The sequence below is a fragment of the Xylocopa sonorina genome, chromosome 5, assembly GCF_050948175.1.
Source record: "Xylocopa sonorina isolate GNS202 chromosome 5, iyXylSono1_principal, whole genome shotgun sequence".
NCBI lineage: Eukaryota > Metazoa > Arthropoda > Insecta > Hymenoptera > Apidae > Xylocopa > Xylocopa sonorina.
This window is the reverse complement of record NC_135197.1, coordinates 1,178,715-1,204,938: the sequence shown is the minus strand read 5'-3', so window position 1 is coordinate 1,204,938 and position 26,224 is coordinate 1,178,715. Positions and strand designations below refer to the sequence as shown.

The window sequence follows — 26,224 nt, the reverse complement described above, 5'->3', positions numbered from 1 at the left end:
GTATAAGGAGGCCGATTATAGGATTCGTAACACCGAAACAACCGCGGGCGTTAATAGAAAACTTCTTTCAAAGAACGAAGAGCCTTGACTGCAATAGGTATGTTATTGAAGGCAGCGAAGGATTTCAAATAATACAAATACCAGATAAGGAAGTAGTAGCAGTGGACGAAGTGCAACCATGTATAGCGAAAAGAAGAAAAAGAGAGAAAGAGGAAAGCTAACTTAACTAATTGATTAGGGGTGTATGTGAAGGATGTAATGTTATAATGATTGTATGTGTGTTTTATATGTAAGAATATGGGAAAGAGTGCAGATTATCTAGCAAACAGATTGTGAAGATTGAACTTAAATTTTGTATTGTGTATAAATTTAGCCAGGATGGTTAAAATACTTGACCTGTCGAAAGAGACCAAGACGGAATCCGAGTGAAGCGTGTACCATAAAACCTGGTCATCGTCAGAGAGCCAGGAAATTCCCGTAAAGGGATAAGAACAGAGTTCTTTGACGGGGATGAGAAAGTAGATGTTGAAATTTCGAGAGGCACCTAATTCGCCAGGAAGGACAACGCCTATCCTAGATAGAGAATCGGCTATCGGAGAATTAAAAAGCGTAGGCGAAAGGAGACGAGCAGATTTTAGAAAGACCTGGAAGAGAGTAGATTTAGTTAGAGCTGAATAAATATACTATTGCTGTAAAATTAGACCACTGTGTATTATCCTTATAGTTATGAAGTATCATCTCTTTTATACAGGGTGGAGTAGTAACTATTAGCATTTCAGATATCTTTGAAACTATAAGGCTTACAGAAATTTTTGCTGATATAAAATTGCATAGTAAGAAGGAGGTCATCCGTTGGCGAAAATAGTTTTTTTGTAAGTGGAGGTATGTCGGACATTTGAAGGTCACCTTCACTTTTCTAAATGAATTGGTATGTTTTTGCTTCCGTATTACGATAGAGCATTTTAAAACCAGTTCAGTCACCAGTAACATAAAGCCATTGAAGGTCATAGAAAGTAGAGAACGGCGATAACATTTACGGTTTTGGTAGTAAATGAAACATACGTATTTTAAACAGTAGAGGAATGCGTAATATTTACCGTTTACTTCAGTGTGAATAAACACTGCTTGAAGGGTATTATAACAATTACAATTTGCGAGATAAGATACACATGATAAAATTAGTAGCAATACATCGAACAATCTGTTCCGACTGACACCGAGTAACAATAAATGTAGGGACTTCGAAAACTGAATTTATAATGCGTTTATAACAAAGCGGTTATTTTTGAGATTAATATTTTTACCATCAATAGTTAACGTTCGCCAACTTTGACAAAAAACTTTTATATAAAGAAAATTAACAATACGAAGCATCTCTTATACACGGAAAACGTAACATTAAACAAAGAAATATGTACACTATTAAAGTTCAGCAACACAGAATATTTCACATATACTCCAAAACAAGAAAAAGCTGTTACAGTATTATTAAAAAATCTAGAAGACGACTTTGAACCCGAAATAGTATTAGATAATCTAGAAGATCAACAAATCGAAAACGTTAAATTCCTATCAGTAAAAAAATTTTCAACGCAACGATCGAGAAACGAAGGGAAAAATCTGCCAATGTACCTAGTACAAATATCACAGGATAGTAAAATAAACAATTTAAAACAAATTAGAACTGTGCTACACTCCCTAGTCACATGGGAGAAATTAATTAAAAAAGACCGAATACAGTGTAAGAGATGCCAACGTATCGGACATGTTGCATTGAATTGCAATCTAAAATATAGATGCGTGAAATGCGAGCTGCCGTACAATCCAGGAGAATGTCCGCGATCTAGTAAAATGGACACTGACGTAAAAGGCGGGGTAACGTCAGAGCCATTGTATTAATTGCAAACAGTACGGGCACCCTGCTTCCTATCGAGGATGCCCAAAGTTAAAAGAATTAAAACGAAAAATAGAGGAAAGGAATCAACAAAACTGGACCAAATGAAAAAAAAAGCCATTGCATACAATAATATAGTAAAATCTAATATCTCGTACAGCGCGGTCACATCAAACAAACCAACCGTTCAAATTACGGCACAACGAAAACACAAACACCCATAAACATAAATACAAACACAAACGCGATAAATCAACCCTCGTTCTTAGATGAAATAAAGAAAATTATTGCGCACACAATCAGCACACAAATCGCGAAGTTAGCCGATAGTATCACAACAACCGCGAACAAAATAGATATTATCGCAGAAGCCCTCAACATAAATTGGTAAAATGCCTTCCAATTCGCAAACTCAAAACCAAACAAATAAATTGATTTTACACGACCTCAATATAGTACAAATTAACGTAAACTCCATAATAACGAATGAAAGAAGAGTCACTCTCCTGGATTGTCTAACTAAATACAAACCGGATGTAGTTTTGTTATCGGAAACAAAACTAAATTCGAGACACAAAATTAGTTTTAACAATTATAGCTTGATTAGAAGAGATAGAGTAAACTCAAAACAAGCAGGAGGTACGGCAATAATAATCCGTAACGACATCAAATTTAAAAACATCCAGCCATACTGCGTCAAAAACAGTACCTGTTTCGAGTCCACAGTATTAGAATTAAAATTTCAATACAACCGCAAACTTTACCTAGTAGCGGCATACGCGACTAGCAATTGTAAGAAAGAATTTATGATGAAACTAAAAGAACTTTTCGACACCTTAAAATTAAATAAACCGGACAACTACTACATACTAGCCGACGATCTAAACGCCAAACATCATGCATGGGGAAACTCAATTAATAACGCACGCGGGGTCTCTCTGAACAAATGGATCCTAGAAAACCAAATCACATATAAAATAGAACTATACAGAACAGCAGTCCCCTCCTATCCAAAAAGCGGTGCATTCATCGACCTTTGCCTCGCTGATAATAGAATTTCCTACCTCAACACGGAGGGGCCTAACCTGCTTAAATCCTTCAAATAAGACAGCGGCCACAGAGCTTCCATACTAACCATATCTATATCATCGACAGAGTACTTCCTATTCGACGAGACAATCCCACTAATCAAGTATGACTTCAGCAGTACTGACTGGACAACATTTAATGACTTTTTAATCAACCACCACCAGCAGATTATCCCCAATAACAGAAATTTAACGACAAACGAAATTGATAATCACATTGATACACTAAACAAAAGCATCCTGCAGGCTATCGAAACCACTGTCCCGCGAATAGACCATGACAAAAACTCCACAGACAAATACATTACACCTAAAATTAAAAACCTCCGAAAACAAAAAAGTTACACAATCACCCAGATTAACAGATTGACGAACCCATGGAATTATACCTCAGCCTACAACTCCGTAGTTAGCATGTACAAAGAAACACTCAAAATAATTAGATACGAGATTAAGAAAGCCCTTCAAGAGTCAATAAGTAATTACTGGTCAAGAAAGGTTAGTAAAATCTCCATCAAAAGTCCCAGCGAACTATTCCCGTCCGTAAATAAACATCCTGAAAATCCACACCTCCAACACAGATCTCCTAAGAAGAGCCAGAATCAGCCCACAAAATCTACCGATCGAACACGACAGACTTCTTATCATAAACACAGTTCACAAGCTAGACGTTCTCGGCACCTATTTCGAATCGGTCCACACCTAAAACGCACACATGGGAAAACCACAACTCTCCAATTTGATCCAACAGAAAGTAAATTCTCTGAGACAAAAAATACAAAGAGACAGAGACGAGAACATTACAGTATGTACATTCACAGACTCAAACGCAGCAGACTGCCCAAACGTGAAGTCAATCCCTACCAACTTCTTCACCTCATTTGTTAAGCTAGAGAACACCTTCAGAAATTTAAATAATAAAAAATCGGCAAGCTTTGACGGAATTCCGAATATTGTATTAAAACACTTACCGCGACAATACATATTCCATTATACAATTCTTTTTAACAATTGCCTACATTCGGCACATTTTCCGGCAGCTTGGAAGACTGCCAAATTAATAACAATCAAAAAGAAAGGAAAAGACAGTAGTGACCCTAATAGTTATCGTCCGATCAGTCTTCTTCCAAACATTAGCAAAGTCTTCGAAACCAGTAAACGATTCGATTGTTAACTTCAGCAACTCGAGCGATATAATTCCTGAATGCCAATTCGGTTTCCGACATAAACATTCCACAGTTCACGCGATCACGAAATTTACATCCGATATTTGCTGGGCCAGGAACGCGGGCGACTGCATCGGAGCAGTGATGATAGATCTAGAAAAAGCATTTGACACAGTCTGGCTGGATGGACTCTTTTACAAACTCCTCAAAAAGGATTTTCCTATTCCTTTGATAAAACTTTTATGGAACATGCTACATGATAAAAAATTTTACGTAACAAACGGACCATAAAAGTCAAGTAGAGCTTTCAATATAGACAATGGCCTACAACAAGGCACGGTGAACTCTCCTGTCTTGTTTAATATATTCATAAGCGATCTTTTAAGATTATACGGCCTAAATAACGGCGACAACAAAATGGCAATAGCATTCGTGGACGATCTTCTAATTTACATCCGCGATAATAAAGTTTCAAAATTACAGATTCAGTTACAAGAAATATTCAATAAGCTGCAGGATTACTTCCAAACCTGGAAACTAAGAGTAAATATAAATAAATGCGAAACGATCTTGTTCAGACCATATATATCGAAAATCTCGGACGCGAACCAAGACGTAAGAACATACGCCTCGAAATTTCACATTCGCGACAATAGTAACACGAACAACAAAATATCACGGAAAGACATCATCGTTCGTTACTTAGGCCTTCATTTAGATTTTAAATTAAACTATAACGACCATATCCTAATCCAAATAGAAAAAGCGCAAAAAGCCTTCCTTATCTACAAAAGACTCTTTTATTCCCAAGACCTCGATAAATGCGTTAAAATTCTCTGTTACAAGATATACTAGTAAGACCCATCCTGACGTACGGCTGCCCCATCTGGTTCAACATTAGCGCAGGCACCATGGAAAAGCTACGGATCTTCGAGAGGAAATGCCTGAGAGCCTGCCTTAACAAATACGGATCACCGGAATCCAACTACAAGAAAATGATCAGCAACTGCAAACTCTACGAAGAAGCAAAACTTATCAGGATAGACTTGTTCATATTAAAGCTTATAAGAAACCACTGGTCAAATATCAATAATATAACGTCCAATAGCTTCATCTACAGTTCCACGTATCCAAATCCATTGTACTTTGCAAAGGCAATGAAAACCGGATACACTCCACCTGAATCCTTTATCTACCTGGACAGCGAAGGTTACATACAGAACACGGATAACATTCCAATCATTTATCACGTAAATAGAAAAACGTATGAGAAGAAAATCACTTACAATAGGAACATCCAATCCAGCAATCCCATTATGAGATTTAATTGCAAGCTGTCCAGAATAGATGTAAAGGATAAACATAGACTAAACGCATATAAATATTGGCGGTTATAACAAAAGAAAATGTTTCGGTTAAGTACACATCATAAAATTGAACCATTGTTTAACTCCTCGGTAGCATGGCATTCTCGTCCTGACCTCCGAAGCGTAAGGTTGTCCAAAAATCGGCTGCCTTCCCGAAAACTGCTAACAAAGTCATAAAATGCGATACGCACTGTCAACTCACAGTTAAGCGCGCCGCGACTACCAGCGACGCGAAGTGTAGTGCTAAGACAGGAAGTGAACGCAAAGAAGTAGAATAAAAAACTACATAGACATTATAAAAATAGTGCAAAACAGGATATAAAGTGACCAAGTACACGCCACTTATTAAGAATGCGGACCTCGCCACACAATCCAGCTCAAGCATAATGAAACCAGGAACCTTCATACAGGACCAAGGTCCATATCATCCCCCCGGCCCAAGCTAAAGAAGTACTGAAACAAATTCAGTCAACAAAGAAAGCAGCCTCCCCAGCACCCATGGAAACTGAAGCCACCATCGCCAATGTACCCACAGCCAATTCCTTCGCACTGCTTAGCCAGGCACCCGAAAATCCACCGGAAGCCCCTATCAGGGAAAGACCACCGCCGCTAGTTCTGAATGGGACGCCGACAGACATCAAATCCTTCATCGGCGAGCTCAACAAAATAACTAACCAGTACTATCTAAGAAATACTGGACGAACCACCCAAATCCACGTAAAAACGATATACAACCACCAAAAAATCACACAACTATTGAAGGGAAAAAACACTGAATTCCATACCTATGGATACAAGAACGAACAAAAAAGAAAATATGTTATGCGGGGACTACCAGGTACATTCTCTGCGGAGGACATTAAAGCTGACCTGGAACAGACTCTTAATAAAACAGTCACAGTGCACCAAATGACAAGAACGAGCGAACAAGGCACAAAAACTGCTCTCCCTCTGTACATAGTCGTAACGGACCAAGATATAACGCTGGGCCAACTACGCACAATAAATGCAATTCTACACCATAAGTATACGTTCGAGAAGTACACAGCGAGAAGCACGGTAACCCAGTGCTTCCGCTGCCAGCTTTTCGGACACTCTAGCAGTCATTGCAACCTTAAGACACGCTGTGTAAGGTGTAGTCAAAATCACAGCAGTAAGGATTGCAACAGGACATCCAACACCGTCAAGTGCGCAAACTGCAACAACGCACAGGTGGCCAGCTACAGACAATGCCCAGCACGTGCAGCCTACGCAGAGAGAAAGACTACGCGTCTTCCATCCAGACTTCCACAAATCACAAACCATACACCCCTTGCTTCCCAATACGCCAGCAGAACCATCACCAGCGTATCTTACGCCGACATTGCAAGGCGAAGGATACCCCCCCCCCCCCCTCCCCGCCACCGAGGTCAACAGCAGCCCAACCTCCGAGGCTCACTCAGGCCAACAACCAACCTACCACCGGACTCGCAGCTGACCTGAGGGAACTTTACGAAGAACTGAAAGAGCTCAATATATACCAACTTATACACGACATCAAGACACTAATTAGCGAATTCAAACAGGCAACATCAGGTATTGACAAGGCGCAAATTTTAATCAAATACGCACGCATTTTTGAACACAATGGCCCCTAAAACACATCACACATACAAACTCATGACCTACAACATACAGGGACTAAGCAGTCATGCACTCGAACTCCGTCATTTACTCAACGCAAACCAGATCGACATTGCCATCATCACTGAAACCCACCTCACACCCAAGACAACACACACAGGTACGACCGACCCTCCCAGGGGGGAGGCGTACTTATCTTAATTAAAAATCATCTACAACATCACACAATCCCTATCGCAACCCCTGACAGCACCACAATAGAATTAACAGCCATTAAAGCCAGGCTACACAAACATTACCTCACAATAATAGGAATCTACAATCCACCACGAAATAAACTCACAACACAAACCATCACCATTCTTTTACGAAACGGTCCCACAGTACTTATAGGGGACCTCAATGCAAGACACAGGCTCTGGCACTGCCAGTCCCAAAACCACAATGGCAAGATTCTATATGAACCAAATCGCAGTGCCACCTGGATTTCAATCTCACTTGCATTTTTTTACTCTCTATCTGCCCAACTTATTTTTACGTTTAGTTAATCAAAATTTAATAAAAATAATAAATGTATTATTTCTAATACACTGAAAAACAAGGAAAGAAAGCAAAAATCGAAAAAATATAAAATACACATGTTACTATAACTATAAAAATGTAAGAACATAAATATTATACAAGATAAACAAGAAAAAATATAATGAAAAATACAAAAAATATATTATACATTGTATATTTTATTTTAAAATTTATTTTAAAGTTATTTTATATATACTTAATACCTATGTATACAAATATATCGGTAACAAACATATAATATCTTAAAAGTAAAGGTTTCATTAATGAAAAAAACGAAGATATCATATTTTTAATAAAAATTGCAACCTATTTTTCATTTCTTCCAACTCCTTTCTTGTTTCATATTTCAGCTACTCGATCCACCTCAATACAAACCAAAAGAGGAGACAAAAAACAAAAAATAAAATTGCATATACTTTCATTGTACAATCTTTTGATTGATTTATATCTTAGCTACTCGATCCACCTCGATACAAATCAAAGAAAAGAAAGTCAATAAAAGCGTGAAAAAGGTTTCATTACTTCTGTCTCGAAATTACTAGCAGCAGAATGGCAAGTTGGCAGAATTATTTTAGAGGTTTTTGTATTCCTGAAAATAATTTAGATATAATTTATAAATTTACTAATTAAAAATACATAAATTCATTATTCTATTAATATATATTACCTATTCTCTTCTTCAACTTTTATAGCCCCTTCTGCATATGTATTACTAAAACAAAAAAATATGTATAGAAAATTACAAAACAATATAAAATATAATTTTAATTATTCTATTAGTATATATTACCTATTCTCTTCTTCAACTTTTACAGCCTCTTCTGCATATGTATTACTACAACAAAAGAGATATATATTATAGAACTATAAAATTGTATATAAAATTATAACAAAAAAATATGAAATACAATTTCACATACCTAGATAGTTCTCCTTTTTCTGTAGCTACATTTTGTTTTGCAATTACATTTGTATTATCTCTGAAAAGAATTTATTTATTAAATTAAATTGTGTCAAATAATTTAATCATTAAATGAAATTATGTCAAACTAACAATTATTATTAAACTTACTGTTGTTTAGTATCACGTCCCAATAATAGTGTTGGAACAGCATCTGGATGAAGGCTAGCTTTAACTTTATTAATTACATATATTTATATTATACTACTCAAAAGAAGCATGGCATCAAAAAATCATAAGGCATATTATAAGACATGTTATACCTGTCTTGTTCCTTTGGAAATTTAAAATAATGTTGCTTCACGTTGAATTGTTTTAAGCATCCCAGTATTGCACAATTTGACTTCTTTCTTATGTCACATTTTTTAATTATAAAATTAATGCAGCAACATCTGAAACAAAGCTAAGATCAAAGTGCTTCCAAAGAGAATATATAATTTAAAATATTTATATAAATTAACAATTTCCTTAAATTATTAATCAAAATACTTTTAGAAATTAACAACTATTTTAAATTGATTCTTTTTTGCTTCCTTTCCTTTTTCTCCTAAAATCTTCGAAATAGTTTGAACGTGCTTCAACGCTTTCAAGCAGCTTTCAACAGATATTGAATTCCCTCCAAATTCAGCTTCAGGTTTGGTTAGATATTCAATCGTCTTTTTGTTTGCTAAGAAAGAGAGAGAAAGAAAAACTAAAGAGCAAGTGAGGCAGAAGTTCAGATGGCACTGACACATTAAATTTTGTAACACAAAATCGGGCAAGTTGCGCTACTGTATACTGTGCTATTACAGCCGGCTTCTCGGACCACCTACCAGTCATCTACGACCTTCCAGCCCGCCCCCCTCCACTAAATCCTCAACATAACAGACCACAATTCAAAGCAGCAAACTGGAAAAAATTCAGAAAAACAATCAACGACCTAATCCCAAACACGAAAGCCACTATACACTCTGCTGAAGACATCGATCCCGAAATAGTCTCCTTCAACAAAATCATAACGCAGGCAGCGACGCAAACTATCCCACACAAACGCCACAACCTACGCACACAAACTCTACCCCCACACATAATACACGCCATCCGAATTAAAAACAAGGCCCGAACACTCTGGCAAAGACATCAAGAGCCAGTCCTCAAAACTATATACAACGCACTCACTAAACACGTACATCACCAACTAACGCAATGGAGAAACCTACAATGGGAAAACAAGCTCCGCTCATTAAACATAAACGAAAAATTCTGGAAAATAGCCAAATTCTTTAACCAACCGAACCCCCACCAAAACCCCCCAATTACCAGTAACACCACAGCGTATACCGACAGAGACAAAGCAGAAACACTAGCAATACATTACGCAAAAATCCACCAAACTGCACGTAACAATGGCAACCAATCCTTTACAGCTCAAATAAATGCACGTACCAGCAAACTACTAAACGATACTCACAGACTCAATCCCCCCTCCACACACCGTATCAAAGCAACATCACCCACAGAGATCCGGAACATAATAAAGAAGCTAAAAAACAATAAAGCGCCAGGACACGATAACATCCACAATATCCTGCTTAAAAACCTACCTCAAAAAGCAATAGTCAGACTGACCTACATAATCAATGCCACCCTCACACACAACTTCTTCCCCAATACTTGGAAACACGCTACAATAATCCCCATTCCAAAACCAAACAAAAACCCCTCCCTCCCATCGAGCTACCGACTCATCAGTCTACTCCTGTCCCTCTCCAAGGTAGCCGAAAAAATCATCCTATCCTGACTCAACGTACTCCTTGAGAAACAAAACACCATACCTGCCACCCTATATGGATTCAGACACAATCATTCAACCACCCACCAACTGCTGCGAGTCACAAGCGACATAAAAACGCAAATGTCGCTGAAAAACACAACCGCTATAATCCTACTCGACACCGAAAAAGCTTTCGACTCAATCTGGATCGAAGGACTAACACACCAACTAATAGAAAACAAAATACCGGAACCTCTAATCAAACTGCTCCACTCCTTTCTCACAAACCGAAGCATTGCAGTAAGGATCGGCCACGAAAAATCCTTAACACACACGATAGAGGCAGGAGTTCCACAAGGATCAGTACTCTCTCCAACTCTCTTCAACCTGTACACTGCCCACATCTTCCACAACCTACCAAAACTGACAAATATTGCAGGATTCGCGGACGACATTGCCTTGTACTCTGCTAGCTCTTCCCCCCACAAGGCACTGGCCAGGTGCTAAAACGCCGCGAACTCTCGGAATTCACATCGACAGTAAACTAACATGGAAACATCACATAGCAACAGCAAACAAAAAAGCAACAGCAACCCTCGCCCGATACTACAACCTCCTCAAATCACCAGCCCTCCCCGTTAAACTTAAAATTATCCTGTAAATAGTCTGTACATAGCCTGTAAAATAAAATAAAACTAACAGCACTAACATAGAATAAGCCCCACTAACACCCTAACACACTAACACACTAACCCCCCCCCCCCCCCAACAAAAACAAAACCGACATATAACTAGGTTTTTAAAAATTCTTAAAAATTTTTTCCTAGACACACACAACAATACCCACAACACGTATTTATAAGACCTGAAAAGTTGCACTATCAATGTAAGCGCCAGATATCTCCGGATAGGGAACGCGACAATAGAAAGTAAGAAACATTGTAGCGATGAAATATTGTATACTCTGTAACCATCTAAGAAAACAAAACAAACAAATGTCAAATGTCAAATGTCCTCGGTAGTATAGTGGTCAGTATCCCATTCGTTCCTCGACCTTCGTAGGAGACGGACGTACGCTCTTGACCGCGCTACCGAAACCTTAGTGTTCTACGCCAGTGCTAGTCAAGTGACAGTTTGCGCATCGCTTCGATACGGAATCCCAGTGAGTCCCAGTGTTTCAGTCAAATAAAATAAACAGAAGGACAAGAAAAAGTGACAAAAAACCAGTGTCATAATAAACACAGACAATATCTTAGAAGGGGCTCCAACCCCCAGTCACCAAATCTCAACAGAGAATAAAAGTGCCAACATCAATGCAATAGCAACACTTATCAAGCAAAGAAATTTGCTAGAAAAAAGTAACGCACCCCTATTAACGTATGTTAATAAAGTGCTAAAAAACAATCACCATACCAAACGGCTATCTACAAAGCCTAATACAAATATAACCAGAAGTTTGCGAAAGACGGAGGCGAATATGAAAATGAGGGCAAACAAAGCCAAAACAACAGCATCACAAAAAACGGAGGAAAACGTTAAGCCCTCGTACGAGGAACTTTTAAAAATAATTGAAAACCTACAGAAAACCATAGAAGACATGAAGAAGCACCCAGAAGAAAAAGGGAAAACAAGCGACGAAGCCAAGAAAGAAGTAACGGATCAAGCTAAAAATCTACCGATGCAGGACAGCCCCAAAAAGCATCAGAACATAACAACTGACAAAGAACAGGAAAAACACCAACAACAATGGACGGCTGTGACAGGAGCCAAAAGAAAGAGCAGCCTAGCTACACAATCATCGATACCATCGACAACGGAATTTCCACCGATCAGGACAACCAAGGCCGCCCCCCTGCCAAAACAGGCCCCAGCAACCAGCAACCCCCAACAAGTGCAAACGAGCAAAAGGCCCAAATTCGAAAATGAGGTAAATGTTACCAATCCAATTAAAAAATCTGTCAAACCTCCCCCAATAGTAATATATAATGATAATAGCAGGAAAACAATAGAATTAGTTTCGAAAATTAACAAAAATTTTCATATAAAGAAAATTAACAATACGAAGCATCTCTTATACGCGGAAAATTTAACATTATATAAAGAAGTATGTACACTATTAAAGTCCTCTAACACTGAATATTTCACATACACTCCAAAAGAGGAAAAAGCAGTTACTGTATTATTAAAAAATCTAGAAGGCGACTTCGAACCCGAAATAGTATTAGATAATCTAAAAGATAAACAAATCGAAAACATTAAATTCCTAGCAGTAAAAAAATTTTCAACGCAACGATCGAGAAACGAAGGGAAAAATCTGCCCATGTACCTAGTACAAATATCACAGGATAGTCAAATAAACAATTTAAGACAAATTAGAACTGAGCTACACTCCTTAGTCACATGGGAGAAATTAATTAAAAAAGACCGAATACAGTGTAAGAGATGCCAACGTATCGGACATGTTGCATTGAACTGCAATCTAAAATATAGATGCGTGAAATGCGAGCTGTCGCACAATCCAGGAGAATGCCCGCGATCTAGTAAAATGGACACTGACGTAAAAGGAGGGGAAACGTCAGAGCCATATTGTATCAATTGCAAACAGTACGGACACCCTGCTTCCTATCGAGGATGCCCAAAGTTAAAAGAATTAAAACAAAAAATAGAGGAAAGGAATCAACAAAAACTTGACCAAATGAAAAAAAAAGCCATTGCATACAATAATATAGTAAAATCTAATATCTCATACAGCGCGGTCACATCAAACAAACCATCCGTCCAAATTACGGCACGACAGGAAACACCGAATACACAAACACCCATAAACACAAATACAAACACAAACGCGACAAATCAACCCTCGCTCTTAGACGAAATAAAGAAAATTATTGCGCACACAATCAGCACACAAATCGCGAAATTAGCCGGTAAAGTATCACAACAAACGCGAACAAAATAGATATTATCGCAGAAGCCCTCGACATAAACTGGTAAAATGCCTTCCAATTCGCAAACTCAAAACCAAACAAATAAATTGATTTTACACGACCTCAACATAATACAAATTAACGTAAACTCCATAATAACGAATGAAAGAAGAGTCACCCTCCTGGATTGTCTAACTAAATACAAACCGGATGTAGTTTTGTTATCAGAAACAAAACTAAATTCGAGACACAAAATTAGTTTTAACAATTATAGCTTGATTAGAAGAGATAGAGTAAACTCAAAACAAGCAGGAGGCACGGCAATACTAATCCGCAACGACATCAAATTTAAAAACATCCAGCCATACTGCATCAAAAACAGTACCTGTTTCGAGTCCACCGTATTAGAATTAAAATTTCAAAACAACCGCAAACTTTACCTAGTAGCGGCATACGCGACTAGCAATTGTAAAAAAGAATTTATGATGGAACTAAAAGAACTTTTCGACACCTTAGAACTAAACAAACCGGACAATTACTACATACTAGCCGGCGATTTAAACGCCAAACATCATGCATGGGGAAACTCAATTAATAACGCACGCGGGGTCTCTCTGAACAAATGGATCCTAGAAAATCAAATCGCATATAAAATAGAACTATACAGAACAGCAGTCCCCTCCTATCCAAAAAGCGGTGCATTCATAGACCTGTGCCTCGCTGATAATAGAATTTCCTTCCTCAACACGGAGGGGCCTAACCTGCTTAAATCCTTCAAATACGACAGCGACCACAGAGCTTCCATACTAACCATAGCTATACCATCGACAGAGTATTTCCTACTCGACGAGACAACCCCACTAATCAAGTATGACTTCAGCAGTACTGACTGGACAACATTTAATGACTATTTAATCAACCACGACCAGCAGATTATCCCCAATAACAGAAATTTAACGACAAACGAAATTGATAATCACATTGATACACTAAACAAAAGCATCCTGCAGGCTATCGAAACCACTGTCCCGCGAATAGACCATGACAAAAACTACACAGACAAATACATTACACCTAAAATTAAAAACCTCCGAAAACAAAAAAGTTACACAATCACCCAGATTAACAGATTGACGAACCCACGGAATTATACCTCAGCCTACGACTCCATAGTTAGCATGTACAAAGAAACACTCAAAATAATTAGATACGAGATTAAGAAAGCCTTTCAAGAGTCAGTAAGTAATTACTGGTCAAGAAAGGTTAGTAAAATCTCCATCAAAAATCCCAGCGAACTATTCCCGTCCGTAAATAGCATATTCAGACCAAAAGACAGCAACGAAATAGACATCCTGAAAATCCACACCTCCAACACAGATCTCCTGAGAAGAGCCAGAATCAGCCCACAGAATCTACCGATCGAACACGGCAGACTTCTTATCACAGACACAGTTCACAAGCTAGACGTTCTCGGCACCCATTTCGAATCGGTCCACACTCAAAACGCACACATGGGAAAACCACAACTCTCCAACTTGATACAACAGAAAGTAAATTCTCTGAGACAAAAAATACAAAGAGACAGAGACGAGAACATTACAGTATGTACATTCACAGACTCAAACGTAGCAGACTGCCCAAACGTGAAGTCGATCCCTCCCAACTTCTTCACCTCATTTGTTAAGCTAGAGAACACCTTCAGAAATTTAAATAACAAAAAATCGGCAAGCTTTGACGGAATTCCGAATATTGCATTAAAACACTTACCGCGACAATACATACTCCATTATACAATTCTTTTTAACAATTGCCTAAATTCGGCACATTTTCCGGCAGCTTGGAAGACTGCCAAATTAATAACAATCAAAAAGAAAGGAAAAGACAGTAGTGACCCTAATAGCTATCGTCCGATCAGTCTTCTCCCAAACATTAGCAAAGTCTTCGAAACCATAGTAAACGATTCGATTGTTAACTTCAGCAACGCGAGCGATATAATTCCTGAATGCCAATTCGGTTTCCGACATAAACATTCCACAGTCCACGCGATCACGAAATTTACCTCCGATATTTGCTGGGCCAGGAACGCGGGCGACTGTGTCGGAGCAGTGATGATAGATCTAGAAAAAGCATTTGACACAGTCTGGCTGGATGGACTCTTTTACAAACTCCTCAAGAAGGATTTTCCTACTCATTTGATAAAAATTTTATGGAACATGCTACATGATAAAAAATTTTACGTAACAAACGGACAACAAAAGTCAAGTAGAGCCTTCAATATAGACAATGGCCTACAACAAGGCACGGTGAACTCTCCTGTCTTGTTTAATATATTCATAAGCGATCTTTTAAGATTATACGGCCTAAATAACGGCGATAACAAAATGGCAATAGCATTCGCGGACGATCTCCTAATTTACATCCGCGATAATAAAGTCTCAAAATTACAGATTCAGTTACAAGAAATATTCAATAAGCTGCAGGATTACTTCCAAACCTGGAAACTAAGAGTAAATATAAATAAATGCGAAACGATCTTGTTCAGACCATATATATCGAAAATCTCGGACGCGAACCAAGACGTAAGAACATACGCCTCGAAATTTCACATTCGCGACAATAGTAACACGAACAACAAAATACCACGGAAAGACATCGTTCGTTACTTAGGCCTTCATTTAGATTTTAAATTAAACTACAACGACCATATCCTAATCCAAATAGAAAAAGCGCAAAAAGCCTTCATTATCCACAAAAGACTCTTTTATTCCAAAGACCTCGATAAATGCGTTAAAATTCTCTGTTACAAGCTACTAGTAAGACCCATCCTGACGTACGGCTGCCCCATCTGGTTCAACATTAGCGCAGGCACCATGGAAAAGCTACGAATCTTCGAGCGGAAATGCCTGAGAACCTGCCTTAACAAATACAGATCACCGGAATCCAACTACAAGAAAATGATCAGCAACTGCAAACTCTACGAAGAAGCAAAACTTATCAGGATAGACTTGTTCATATTAAAGCTTATAAGAAACCACTGGTCAAATATCAATAATATAACGTCCAATAGCCTCATCTACAGTGCTACGTATCCAAATCCATTGTACTTTGCAAAGGCAATGGAAACCGGATACACTCCACCCGAATCCTTTATCTACCTGGACAGCGAAGGTTACATACAGAACGCGGATAACATTCCAATCATTTACCACGTAAACAGAAAAACGTATGAAAAGAAAATCACTTACAATAGGAACATCCAATCCAGCAATCCCATTATGAGATTTAATTGCAAGCTGTCCAGAATAGATGTAAAGGATAAACATAGACTAAACCCAAATAAATATTGGTGGTTATAACCAAAGAAAATATTTCTGTTAAGTACACATCATAAAACCGAACCATTGTCTAACTCCTCGGTAGTATAGTGGTCAGTATCCCATTCGTTCCTCGACCTTCGTAGGAGACGGACGTACGCTCTTGACCGCGCTACCGAAACCTTAGTGTTCTACGCCAGTGCTAGTCAAGTGACAGTTTGCGCATCGCTTCGATACGGAATCCCAGTGAGTCCCAGTGTTTCAGTCAAATAAAATAAACACAAGGAGAAGAAAAAGTGACAAAAAACCAGTGTCATAATAAACACAGACAATATCTTAGAAGGGGCTCCAACCCCCAATCACCAAATCTCAACAGAGAATAAAAGTGCCAACATCAATGCAATAGCAACACTTATCAAGCAAAGAAATTTGCTAGAAAAAAGTAACGCACCCCTATTAACGTATGTTAATAAAGTGCTAAAAAACAATCACCATACCAAACGGCTATCTACAAAGCCTAATACAAATATAACCAGAAGTTTGCGAAAGACGGAGGCGAATATGAAAATGAGGGCAAACAAAGCCAAAACAACAGCATCACAAAAAACGGAGGAAAACGTTAAGCCCTCGTACGAGGAACTTTTAAAAATAATTGAAAACCTACAGAAAACCATAGAAGACATGAAGAAGCACCCAGAAGAAAAAGGGAAAACAAGCGACGAAGCCAAGAAGGAAGTAACGGATCAAGCTAAAAATCTACCGATGCAGGACAGCCCCAAAAAGCATCAGAACATAACAACTGACAAAGAACAGGAAAAACACCAACAACAATGGACGGCTGTGACAGGAGCCAAAAGAAAGAGCAGCCTAGCTACACAATCATCGATACCATCGACAACGGAATTTCCACCGATCAGGACAACCAAGGCCGCCCCCCTGCCAAAACAGGCCCCAGCAACCAGCAACCCCCAACAAGTGCAAACGAGCAAAAGGCCCAAATTCGAAAATGAGGTAAATGTTACCAATCCAATTAAAAAATCTGTCAAACCTCCCCCAATAGTAATATATAATGATAATAGCAGGAAAACAATAGAATTAGTTTCGAAAATTAACAAAAATTTTCATATAAAGAAAATTAACAATACGAAGCATCTCTTATACGCGGAAAATTTAACATTATATAAAGAAGTATGTACACTATTAAAGTCCTCTAACACTGAATATTTCACATACACTCCAAAAGAGGAAAAAGCAGTTACTGTATTATTAAAAAATCTAGAAGGCGACTTCGAACCCGAAATAGTATTAGATAATCTAAAAGATAAACAAATCGAAAACATTAAATTCCTAGCAGTAAAAAAATTTTCAACGCAACGATCGAGAAACGAAGGGAAAAATCTGCCCATGTACCTAGTACAAATATCACAGGATAGTCAAATAAACAATTTAAGACAAATTAGAACTGTGCTACACTCCTTAGTCACATGGGAGAAATTAATTAAAAAAGACCGAATACAGTGTAAGAGATGCCAACGTATCGGACATGTTGCATTGAACTGCAATCTAAAATATAGATGCGTGAAATGCGAGCTGTCGCACAATCCAGGAGAATGCCCGCGATCTAGTAAAATGGACACTGACGTAAAAGGAGGGGAAACGTCAGAGCCATATTGTATCAATTGCAAACAGTACGGACACCCTGCTTTCTATCGAGGATGCCCAAAGTTAAAAGAATTAAAACAAAAAATAGAGGAAAGGAATCAACAAAAACTTGACCAAATGAAAAAAAAAGCCATTGCATACAATAATATAGTAAAATCTAATATCTCATACAGCGCGGTCACATCAAACAAACCATCCGTCCAAATTACGGCACGACAGGAAACACCGAATACACAAACACCCATAAACACAAATACAAACACAAACGCGACAAATCAACCCTCGCTCTTAGACGAAATAAAGAAAATTATTGCGCACACAATCAGCACACAAATCGCGAAATTAGCCGAAAGTATCACAACAAACGCGAACAAAATAGATATTATCGCAGAAGCCCTCGACATAAACTGGTAAAATGCCTTCCAATTCGCAAACTCAAAACCAAACAAATAAATTGATTTTACACGACCTCAACATAATACAAATTAACGTAAACTCCATAATAACGAATGAAAGAAGAGTCACTCTCCTGGATTGTCTAACTAAATACAAACCGGATGTAGTTTTGTTATCAGAAACAAAACTAAATTCGAGACACAAAATTAGTTTTAACAATTATAGCTTGATTAGAAGAGATAGAGAAAACTCAAAACAAGCAGGAGGCACGGCAATACTAATCCGCAACGACATCAAATTTAAAAACATCCAGCCATACTGCATCAAAAACAGTACCTGTTTCGAGTCAACCGTATTAGAATTAAAATTTCAAAACAACCGCAAACTTTACCTAGTAGCGGCATACGCGACTAGCAATTGTAAAAAAGAATTTATGATGGAACTAAAAGAACTTTTCGACACCTTAGAACTAAACAAAGCGGACAATTACTACATACTAGCCGGCGATTTAAACGCCAAACATCATGCATGGGGAAACTCAATTAATAACGCACGCGGGGTCTCTCTGAACAAATGGATCCTAGAAAACCAAATCGCATATAAAATAGAACTATACAGAACAGCAGTCCCCTCCTATCCAAAAAGCGGTGCATTCATAGACCTGTGCCTCGCTGATAATAGAATTTCCTTCCTCAACACGGAGGGGCCTAACCTGCTTAAATCCTTCAAATACGACAGCGACCACAGAGCTTCCATACTAACCATATCTATACCATCGACAGAGTATTTCCTACTCGACGTGACAACCCCACTAATCAAGTATGACTTCAGCAGTACTGACTGGACATTTAATGACTTTTTTTTAATGACTTTTTAATCAACCACGACCAGCAGATTATCCCCAATAACAGAAATTTAACGACAAACGAAATTGATAATCACATTGATACACTAAACAAAAGCATCCTGCAGGCTATCGAAACCACTGTCCCGCGAATAGACCATGACAAAAACTACACAGACAAATACATTACACCTAAAATTAAAAACCTCCGAAAACAAAAAAGTTACACAATCACCCAGATTAACAGATTGACGAACCCACGGAATTATACCTCAGCCTACGACTCCATAGTTAGCATGTACAAAGAAACACTCAAAATAATTAGATACGAGATTAAGAAAGCCTTTCAAGAGTCAGTAAGTAATTACTGGTCAAGAAAGGTTAGTAAAATCTCCATCAAAAATCCCAGCGAACTATTCCCGTCCGTAAATAGCATATTCAGACCAAAAGACAGCAACGAAATAGACATCCTGAAAATCCACACCTCCAACACAGATCTCCTGAGAAGAGCCAGAATCAGCCCACAGAATCTACCGATCGAACACGGCAGACTTCTTATCACAGACACAGTTCACAAGCTAGACGTTCTCGGCACCCATTTCGAATCGGTCCACACTCAAAACGCACACATGGGAAAACCACAACTCTCCAACTTGATACAACAGAAAGTAAATTCTCTGAGACAAAAAATACAAAGAGACAGAGACGAGAACATTACAGTATGTACATTCACAGACTCAAACGTAGCAGACTGCCCAAACGTGAAGTCGATCCCTCCCAACTTCTTCACCTCATTTGTTAAGCTAGAGAACACCTTCAGAAATTTAAATAACAAAAAATCGGCAAGCTTTGACGGAATTCCGAATATTGTATTAAAACACTTACCGCGACAATACATACTCCATTATACAATTCTTTTTAACAATTGCCTAAATTCGGCACATTTTCCGGCAGCTTGGAAGACTGCCAAATTAATAACAATCAAAAAGAAAGGAAAAGACAGTAGTGACCCTAATAACTATCGTCCGATCAGTCTTCTTCCAAACATTAGCAAAGTCTTCGAAACCATAGTAAACGATTCGATTGTTAACTTCAGCAACGCGAGCGATATAATTCCTGAATGCCAATTCGGTTTCCGACATAAACATTCCACAGTCCACGCGATCACGAAATTTACCTCCGATATTTGCTGGGCCAGGAACGCGGGCGACTGCGTCGGAGCAGTGATGATAGATCTAGAAAAAGCATTTGACACAGTCTGGCTGGATGGACTCTTTTACAAACTCCTCAAGAAGGATTTTCCTACTCATTTGATAAAAATTTTATGGAACATGCTACATGATAAAAAATTTTACGTAACAAACGGACAACAAAAGTCAAGTAGAGCCTTCAATATAGACAATGGCCTACAACAAGGCACGGTGAACTCTCCTGTCTTGTTTAATATATTCATAAGCGATCTTTTAAGATTATACGGCCTAAATAACGGCGATAACAAAATGGCAATAGCATTCGCGGACGATCTCCTAATTTACATCCGCGATAATAAAGTCTCAAAATTACAGATTCAGTTACAAGAAATATTCAATAAGCTGCAGGATTACTTCCAAACCTGGAAACTAAAAGTAAATATAAATAAATGCGAAACGATCTTGTTCAGACCATATATATCGAAAATCTCGGACGCGAACCAAGACGTAAGAACATACGCCTCGAAATTTCACATTCGCGACAATAGTAACACGAACAACAAAATACCACGGAAAGACATCGTTCGTTACTTAGGCCTTCATTTAGATTTTAAATTAAACTACAACGACCATATCCTAATCCAAATAGAAAAAGCGCAAAAAGCCTTCATTATCCACAAAAGACTCTTTTATTCCAAAGACCTCGATAAATGCGTTAAAATTCTCTGTTACAAGCTACTAGTAAGACCCATCCTGACGTACGGCTGCCCCATCTGGTTCAACATTAGCGCAGGCACCATGGAAAAGCTACGAATCTTCGAGCGGAAATGCCTGAGAGCCTGCCTTAACAAATACAGATCACCGGAATCCAACTACAAGAAAATGATCAGCAACTGCAAACTCTACGAAGAAGCAAAACTTATCAGGATAGACTTGTTCATATTAAAGCTTATAAGAAACCACTGGTCAAATATCAATAATATAACGTCCAATAGCCTCATCTACAGTGCTACGTATCCAAATCCATTGTACTTTGCAAAGGCAATGGAAACCGGATACACTCCACCCGAATCCTTTATCTACCTGGACAGCGAAGGTTACATACAGAACGCGGATAACATTCCAATCATTTACCACGTAAACAGAAAAACGTATGAAAAGAAAATCACTTACAATAGGAACATCCAATCCAGCAATCCCATTATGAGATTTAATTGCAAGCTGTCCAGAATAGATGTAAAGGATAAACATAGACTAAACCCAAATAAATATTGGTGGTTATAACCAAAGAAAATATTTCTGTTAAGTACACATCATAAAACCGAACCATTGTCTAACTCCTCGGTAGTATAGTGGTCAGTATCCCGCCCATTCGTTCCTCGACCTTCGTAGGAGACGGACGTACGCTCTTGACCGCGCTACCGAAACCTTAGTGTTCTACGCCAGTGCTAGTCAAGTGACAGTTTGCGCATCGCTTCGATACGGAATCCCAGTGAGTCCCAGTGTTTCAGTCAAATAAAATAAACACAAGGACAAGAAAAAGTGACAAAAAACCAGTGTCATAATAAACACAGACAATATCTTAGAAGGGGCTCCAACCCCCAGTCACCAAAGCTCAACAGAGAATAAAAGTGCCAACGTCAATGCAATAGCAACACTTATCAAGCAAAGAAATTTGCTAGAAAAAAGTAACGCACCCCTATTAACGTATGTTAATAAAGTGCTAAAAAACAATCACCATACCAAACGGCTATCTACAAAGCCTAATACAAATATAACCAGAAGTTTGCGAAAGACGGAGGAGAATATGAAAATGAGGGCAAACAAAGCCAAAACAACAGCATCACAAAAAACGGAGGAAAACGTTAAGCCCTCGTACGAGGAACTTTTAAAAATAATTGAAAACCTACAGAAAACCATAGAAGACATGAAGAAGCACCCAGAAGAAAAAGGGAAAACAAGCGACGAAGCCAAGAAGGAAGTAACGGATCAAGCTAAAAATCTACCGATGCAGGACAGCCCCAAAAAGCATCAGAACATAACAACTGACAAAGAACAGGAAAAACACCAACAACAATGGACGGCTGTGACAGGAGCCAAAAGAAAGAGCAGCCTAGCTACACAATCATCGATACCATCGACAACGGAATTTCCACCGATCAGGACAACCAAGGCCGCCCCCCTGCCAAAACAGGCCCCAGCAACCAGCAACCCCCAACAAGTGCAAACGAGCAAAAGGCCCAAATTCGAAAATGAGGTAAATGTTACCAATCCAATTAAAAAATCTGTCAAACCTCCCCCAATAGTAATATATAATGATAATAGCAGGAAAACAATAGAATTAGTTTCGAAAATTAACAAAAATTTTCATATAAAGAAAATTAACAATACGAAGCATCTCTTATACGCGGAAAATTTAACATTATATAAAGAAGTATGTACACTATTAAAGTCCTCTAACACTGAATATTTCACATACACTCCAAAAGAGGAAAAAGCAGTTACTGTATTATTAAAAAATCTAGAAGGCGACTTCGAACCCGAAATAGTATTAGATAATCTAAAAGATAAACAAATCGAAAACATTAAATTCCTAGCAGTAAAAAAATTTTCAACGCAACGATCGAGAAACGAAGGGAAAAATCTGCCCATGTACCTAGTACAAATATCACAGGATAGTCAAATAAACAATTTAAGACAAATTAGAACTGTGCTACACTCCTTAGTCACATGGGAGAAATTAATTAAAAAAGACCGAATACAGTGTAAGAGATGCCAACGTATCGGACATGTTGCATTGAACTGCAATCTAAAATATAGATGCGTGAAATGCGAGCTGTCGCACAATCCAGGAGAATGCCCGCGATCTAGTAAAATGGACACTGACGTAAAAGGCGGGGAAACGTCAGAGCCATATTGTATCAATTGCAAACAGTACGGACACCCTGCTTCCTATCGAGGATGCCCAAAGTTAAAAGAATTAAAACAAAAAATAGAGGAAAGGAATCAACAAAAACTTGACCAAATGAAAAAAAAAGCCATTGCATACAATAATATAGTAAAATCTAATATCTCATACAGCGCGGTCACATCAAACAAACCATCCGTCCAAATTACGGCACGACAGGAAACACCGAATACACAAACACCCATAAACATAAATACAAACACAAACGCAACAAATCAACCCTCGCTCCTAGATGAAATAAAGAAAATTATTGCGCACACAATCAGCACACAAATCGCGAAATTAGCCGAAAGTATCACAACAAACGCGAACAAAATAGATATTATCGCAGAAGCCCTCGACATAAACTGGTAAAATGCCTTCCAAGTCGCAAACTCAAAACCAAACAAATAAATTGATTTTACACGACCTCAACATAATACAAATTAACGTAAACTCCATAATAACGAATGAAAGAAGAGTCACTCTCCTGGATTGTCTAACTAAATACAAACCGGATGTAGTTTTGTTATCAGAAACAAAACTAAATTCGAGACACAAAATTAGTTTTAACAATTATAGCTTGATTAGAAGAGATAGAGTAAACTCAAAACAAGCAGGAGGCACGGCAATACTAATCCGCAACGACATCAAATTTAAAAACATCCAGCCATACTGCATCAAAAACAGTACCTGTTTCGAGTCAACCGTATTAGAATTAAAATTTCAAAACAACCGCAAACTTTACCTAGTAGCGGCATACGCGACTAGCAATTGTAAAAAAGAATTTATGATGGAACTAAAAGAACTTTTCGACACCTTAGAACTAAACAAACCGGACAATTACTACATACTAGCCGGCGATTTAAACGCCAAACATCATGCATGGGGAAACTCAATTAATAACGCACGCGGGGTCTCTCTGAACAAATGGATCCTAGAAAACCAAATCGCATATAAAATAGAACTATACAGAACAGCAGTCCCCTCCTATCCAAAAAGCGGTGCATTCATAGACCTGTGCCTCGCTGATAATAGAATTTCCTTCCTCAACACGGAGGGGCCTAACCTGCTTAAATCCTTCAAATACGACAGCGACCACAGAGCTTCCATACTAACCATATCTATACCATCGACAGAGTATTTCCTACTCGACGTGTCAACCCCACTAATCAAGTATGACTTCAGCAGTACTGACTGGACAACATTTAATGACTTTTTAACCAACCACGACCAGCAGATTATCCCCAATAACAGAAATTTAACGACAAACGAAATTGATAATCACATTGATACACTAAACAAAAGCATCCTGCAGGCTATCGAAACCACTGTCCCGCGAATAGACCATGACAAAAACTCCACAGACAAATACATTACACCTAAAATTAAAAACCTCCGAAAACAAAAAAGTTACACAATCACCCAGATTAACAGATTGACGAACCCACGGAATTATACCTCAGCCTACGACTCCATAGTTAGCATGTACAAAGAAACACTCAAAATAATTAGATACGAGATTAAGAAAGCCTTTCAAGAGTCAGTAAGTAATTACTGGTCAAGAAAGGTTAGTAAAATCTCCATCAAAAATCCCAGCGAACTATTCCCGTCCGTAAATAGCATATTCAGACCAAAAGACAGCAACGAAATAGACATCCTGAAAATCCACACCTCCAACACAGATCTCCTGAGAAGAGCCAGAATCAGCCCACAGAATCTACCGATCGAACACGGCAGACTTCTTATCACAGACACAGTTCACAAGCTAGACGTTCTCGGCACCCATTTCGAATCGGTCCACACTCAAAACGCACACATGGGAAAACCACAACTCTCCAACTTGATACAACAGAAAGTAAATTCTCTGAGACAAAAAATACAAAGAGACAGAGACGAGAACATTACAGTATGTACATTCACAGACTCAAACGTAGCAGACTGCCCAAACGTGAAGTCGATCCCTCCCAACTTCTTCACCTCATTTGTTAAGCTAGAGAACACCTTCAGAAATTTAAATAACAAAAAATCGGCAAGCTTTGACGGAATTCCGAATATTGTATTAAAACACTTACCGCGACAATACATACTCCATTATACAATTCTTTTTAACAATTGCCTAAATTCGGCACATTTTCCGGCAGCTTGGAAGACTGCCAAATTAATAACAATCAAAAAGAAAGGAAAAGACAGTAGTGACCCTAATAGCTATCGTCCGATCAGTCTTCTCCCAAACATTAGCAAAGTCTTCGAAACCATAGTAAACGATTCGATTGTTAACTTCAGCAACGCGAGCGATATAATTCCTGAATGCCAATTCGGTTTCCGACATAAACATTCCACAGTCCACGCGATCACGAAATTTACCTCCGATATTTGCTGGGCCAGGAACGCGGGCGACTGCGTCGGAGCAGTGATGATAGATCTAGAAAAAGCATTTGACACAGTCTGGCTGGATGGACTCTTTTACAAACTCCTCAAGAAGGATTTTCCTACTCATTTGATAAAAA

General features: G+C 38.3%; 2 protein-coding genes across 2 annotated transcripts in view; one reads left to right on the top strand and one right to left on the bottom strand.

Annotated features, from left to right (window-relative positions):
* Positions 1 to 26,224, bottom strand: part of LOC143423858 (protein krasavietz-like) — a 210,011-nt gene that overhangs the window by 61,371 nt on the left and 122,416 nt on the right. The window lies entirely within an intron of this gene.
* On the top strand, positions 2,287 to 4,439 carry LOC143423842 (uncharacterized). Its single transcript, XM_076895448.1, has 4 exons — positions 2,287 to 2,914; positions 3,002 to 3,787; positions 3,819 to 4,136; positions 4,222 to 4,439. The coding sequence occupies exons 1-4, from the start codon at positions 2,287 to 2,289 to the stop codon at positions 4,437 to 4,439; spliced, it is 1,950 nt and encodes a 649-aa protein (XP_076751563.1).

What these genes read in the sequence shown, in the direction of transcription:
- LOC143423842 (XM_076895448.1), top strand. Translation starts at nt 2,287, where the DNA reads ATGCCTTCCAATTCGCAAACTCAAAACCAAACAAATAAATTGATTTTA. An exon ending in ACAGAGACGAGAACATTACA is followed by an intron (nt 3,788 to 3,818) that starts GTATGTACATTC and finishes CAAACGCAGCAG; the next exon opens with ACTGCCCAAACGTGAAGTCA. An exon ending in TAGCAAAGTCTTCGAAACCA is followed by an intron (nt 4,137 to 4,221) that starts GTAAACGATTCG and finishes AACATTCCACAG; the next exon opens with TTCACGCGATCACGAAATTT.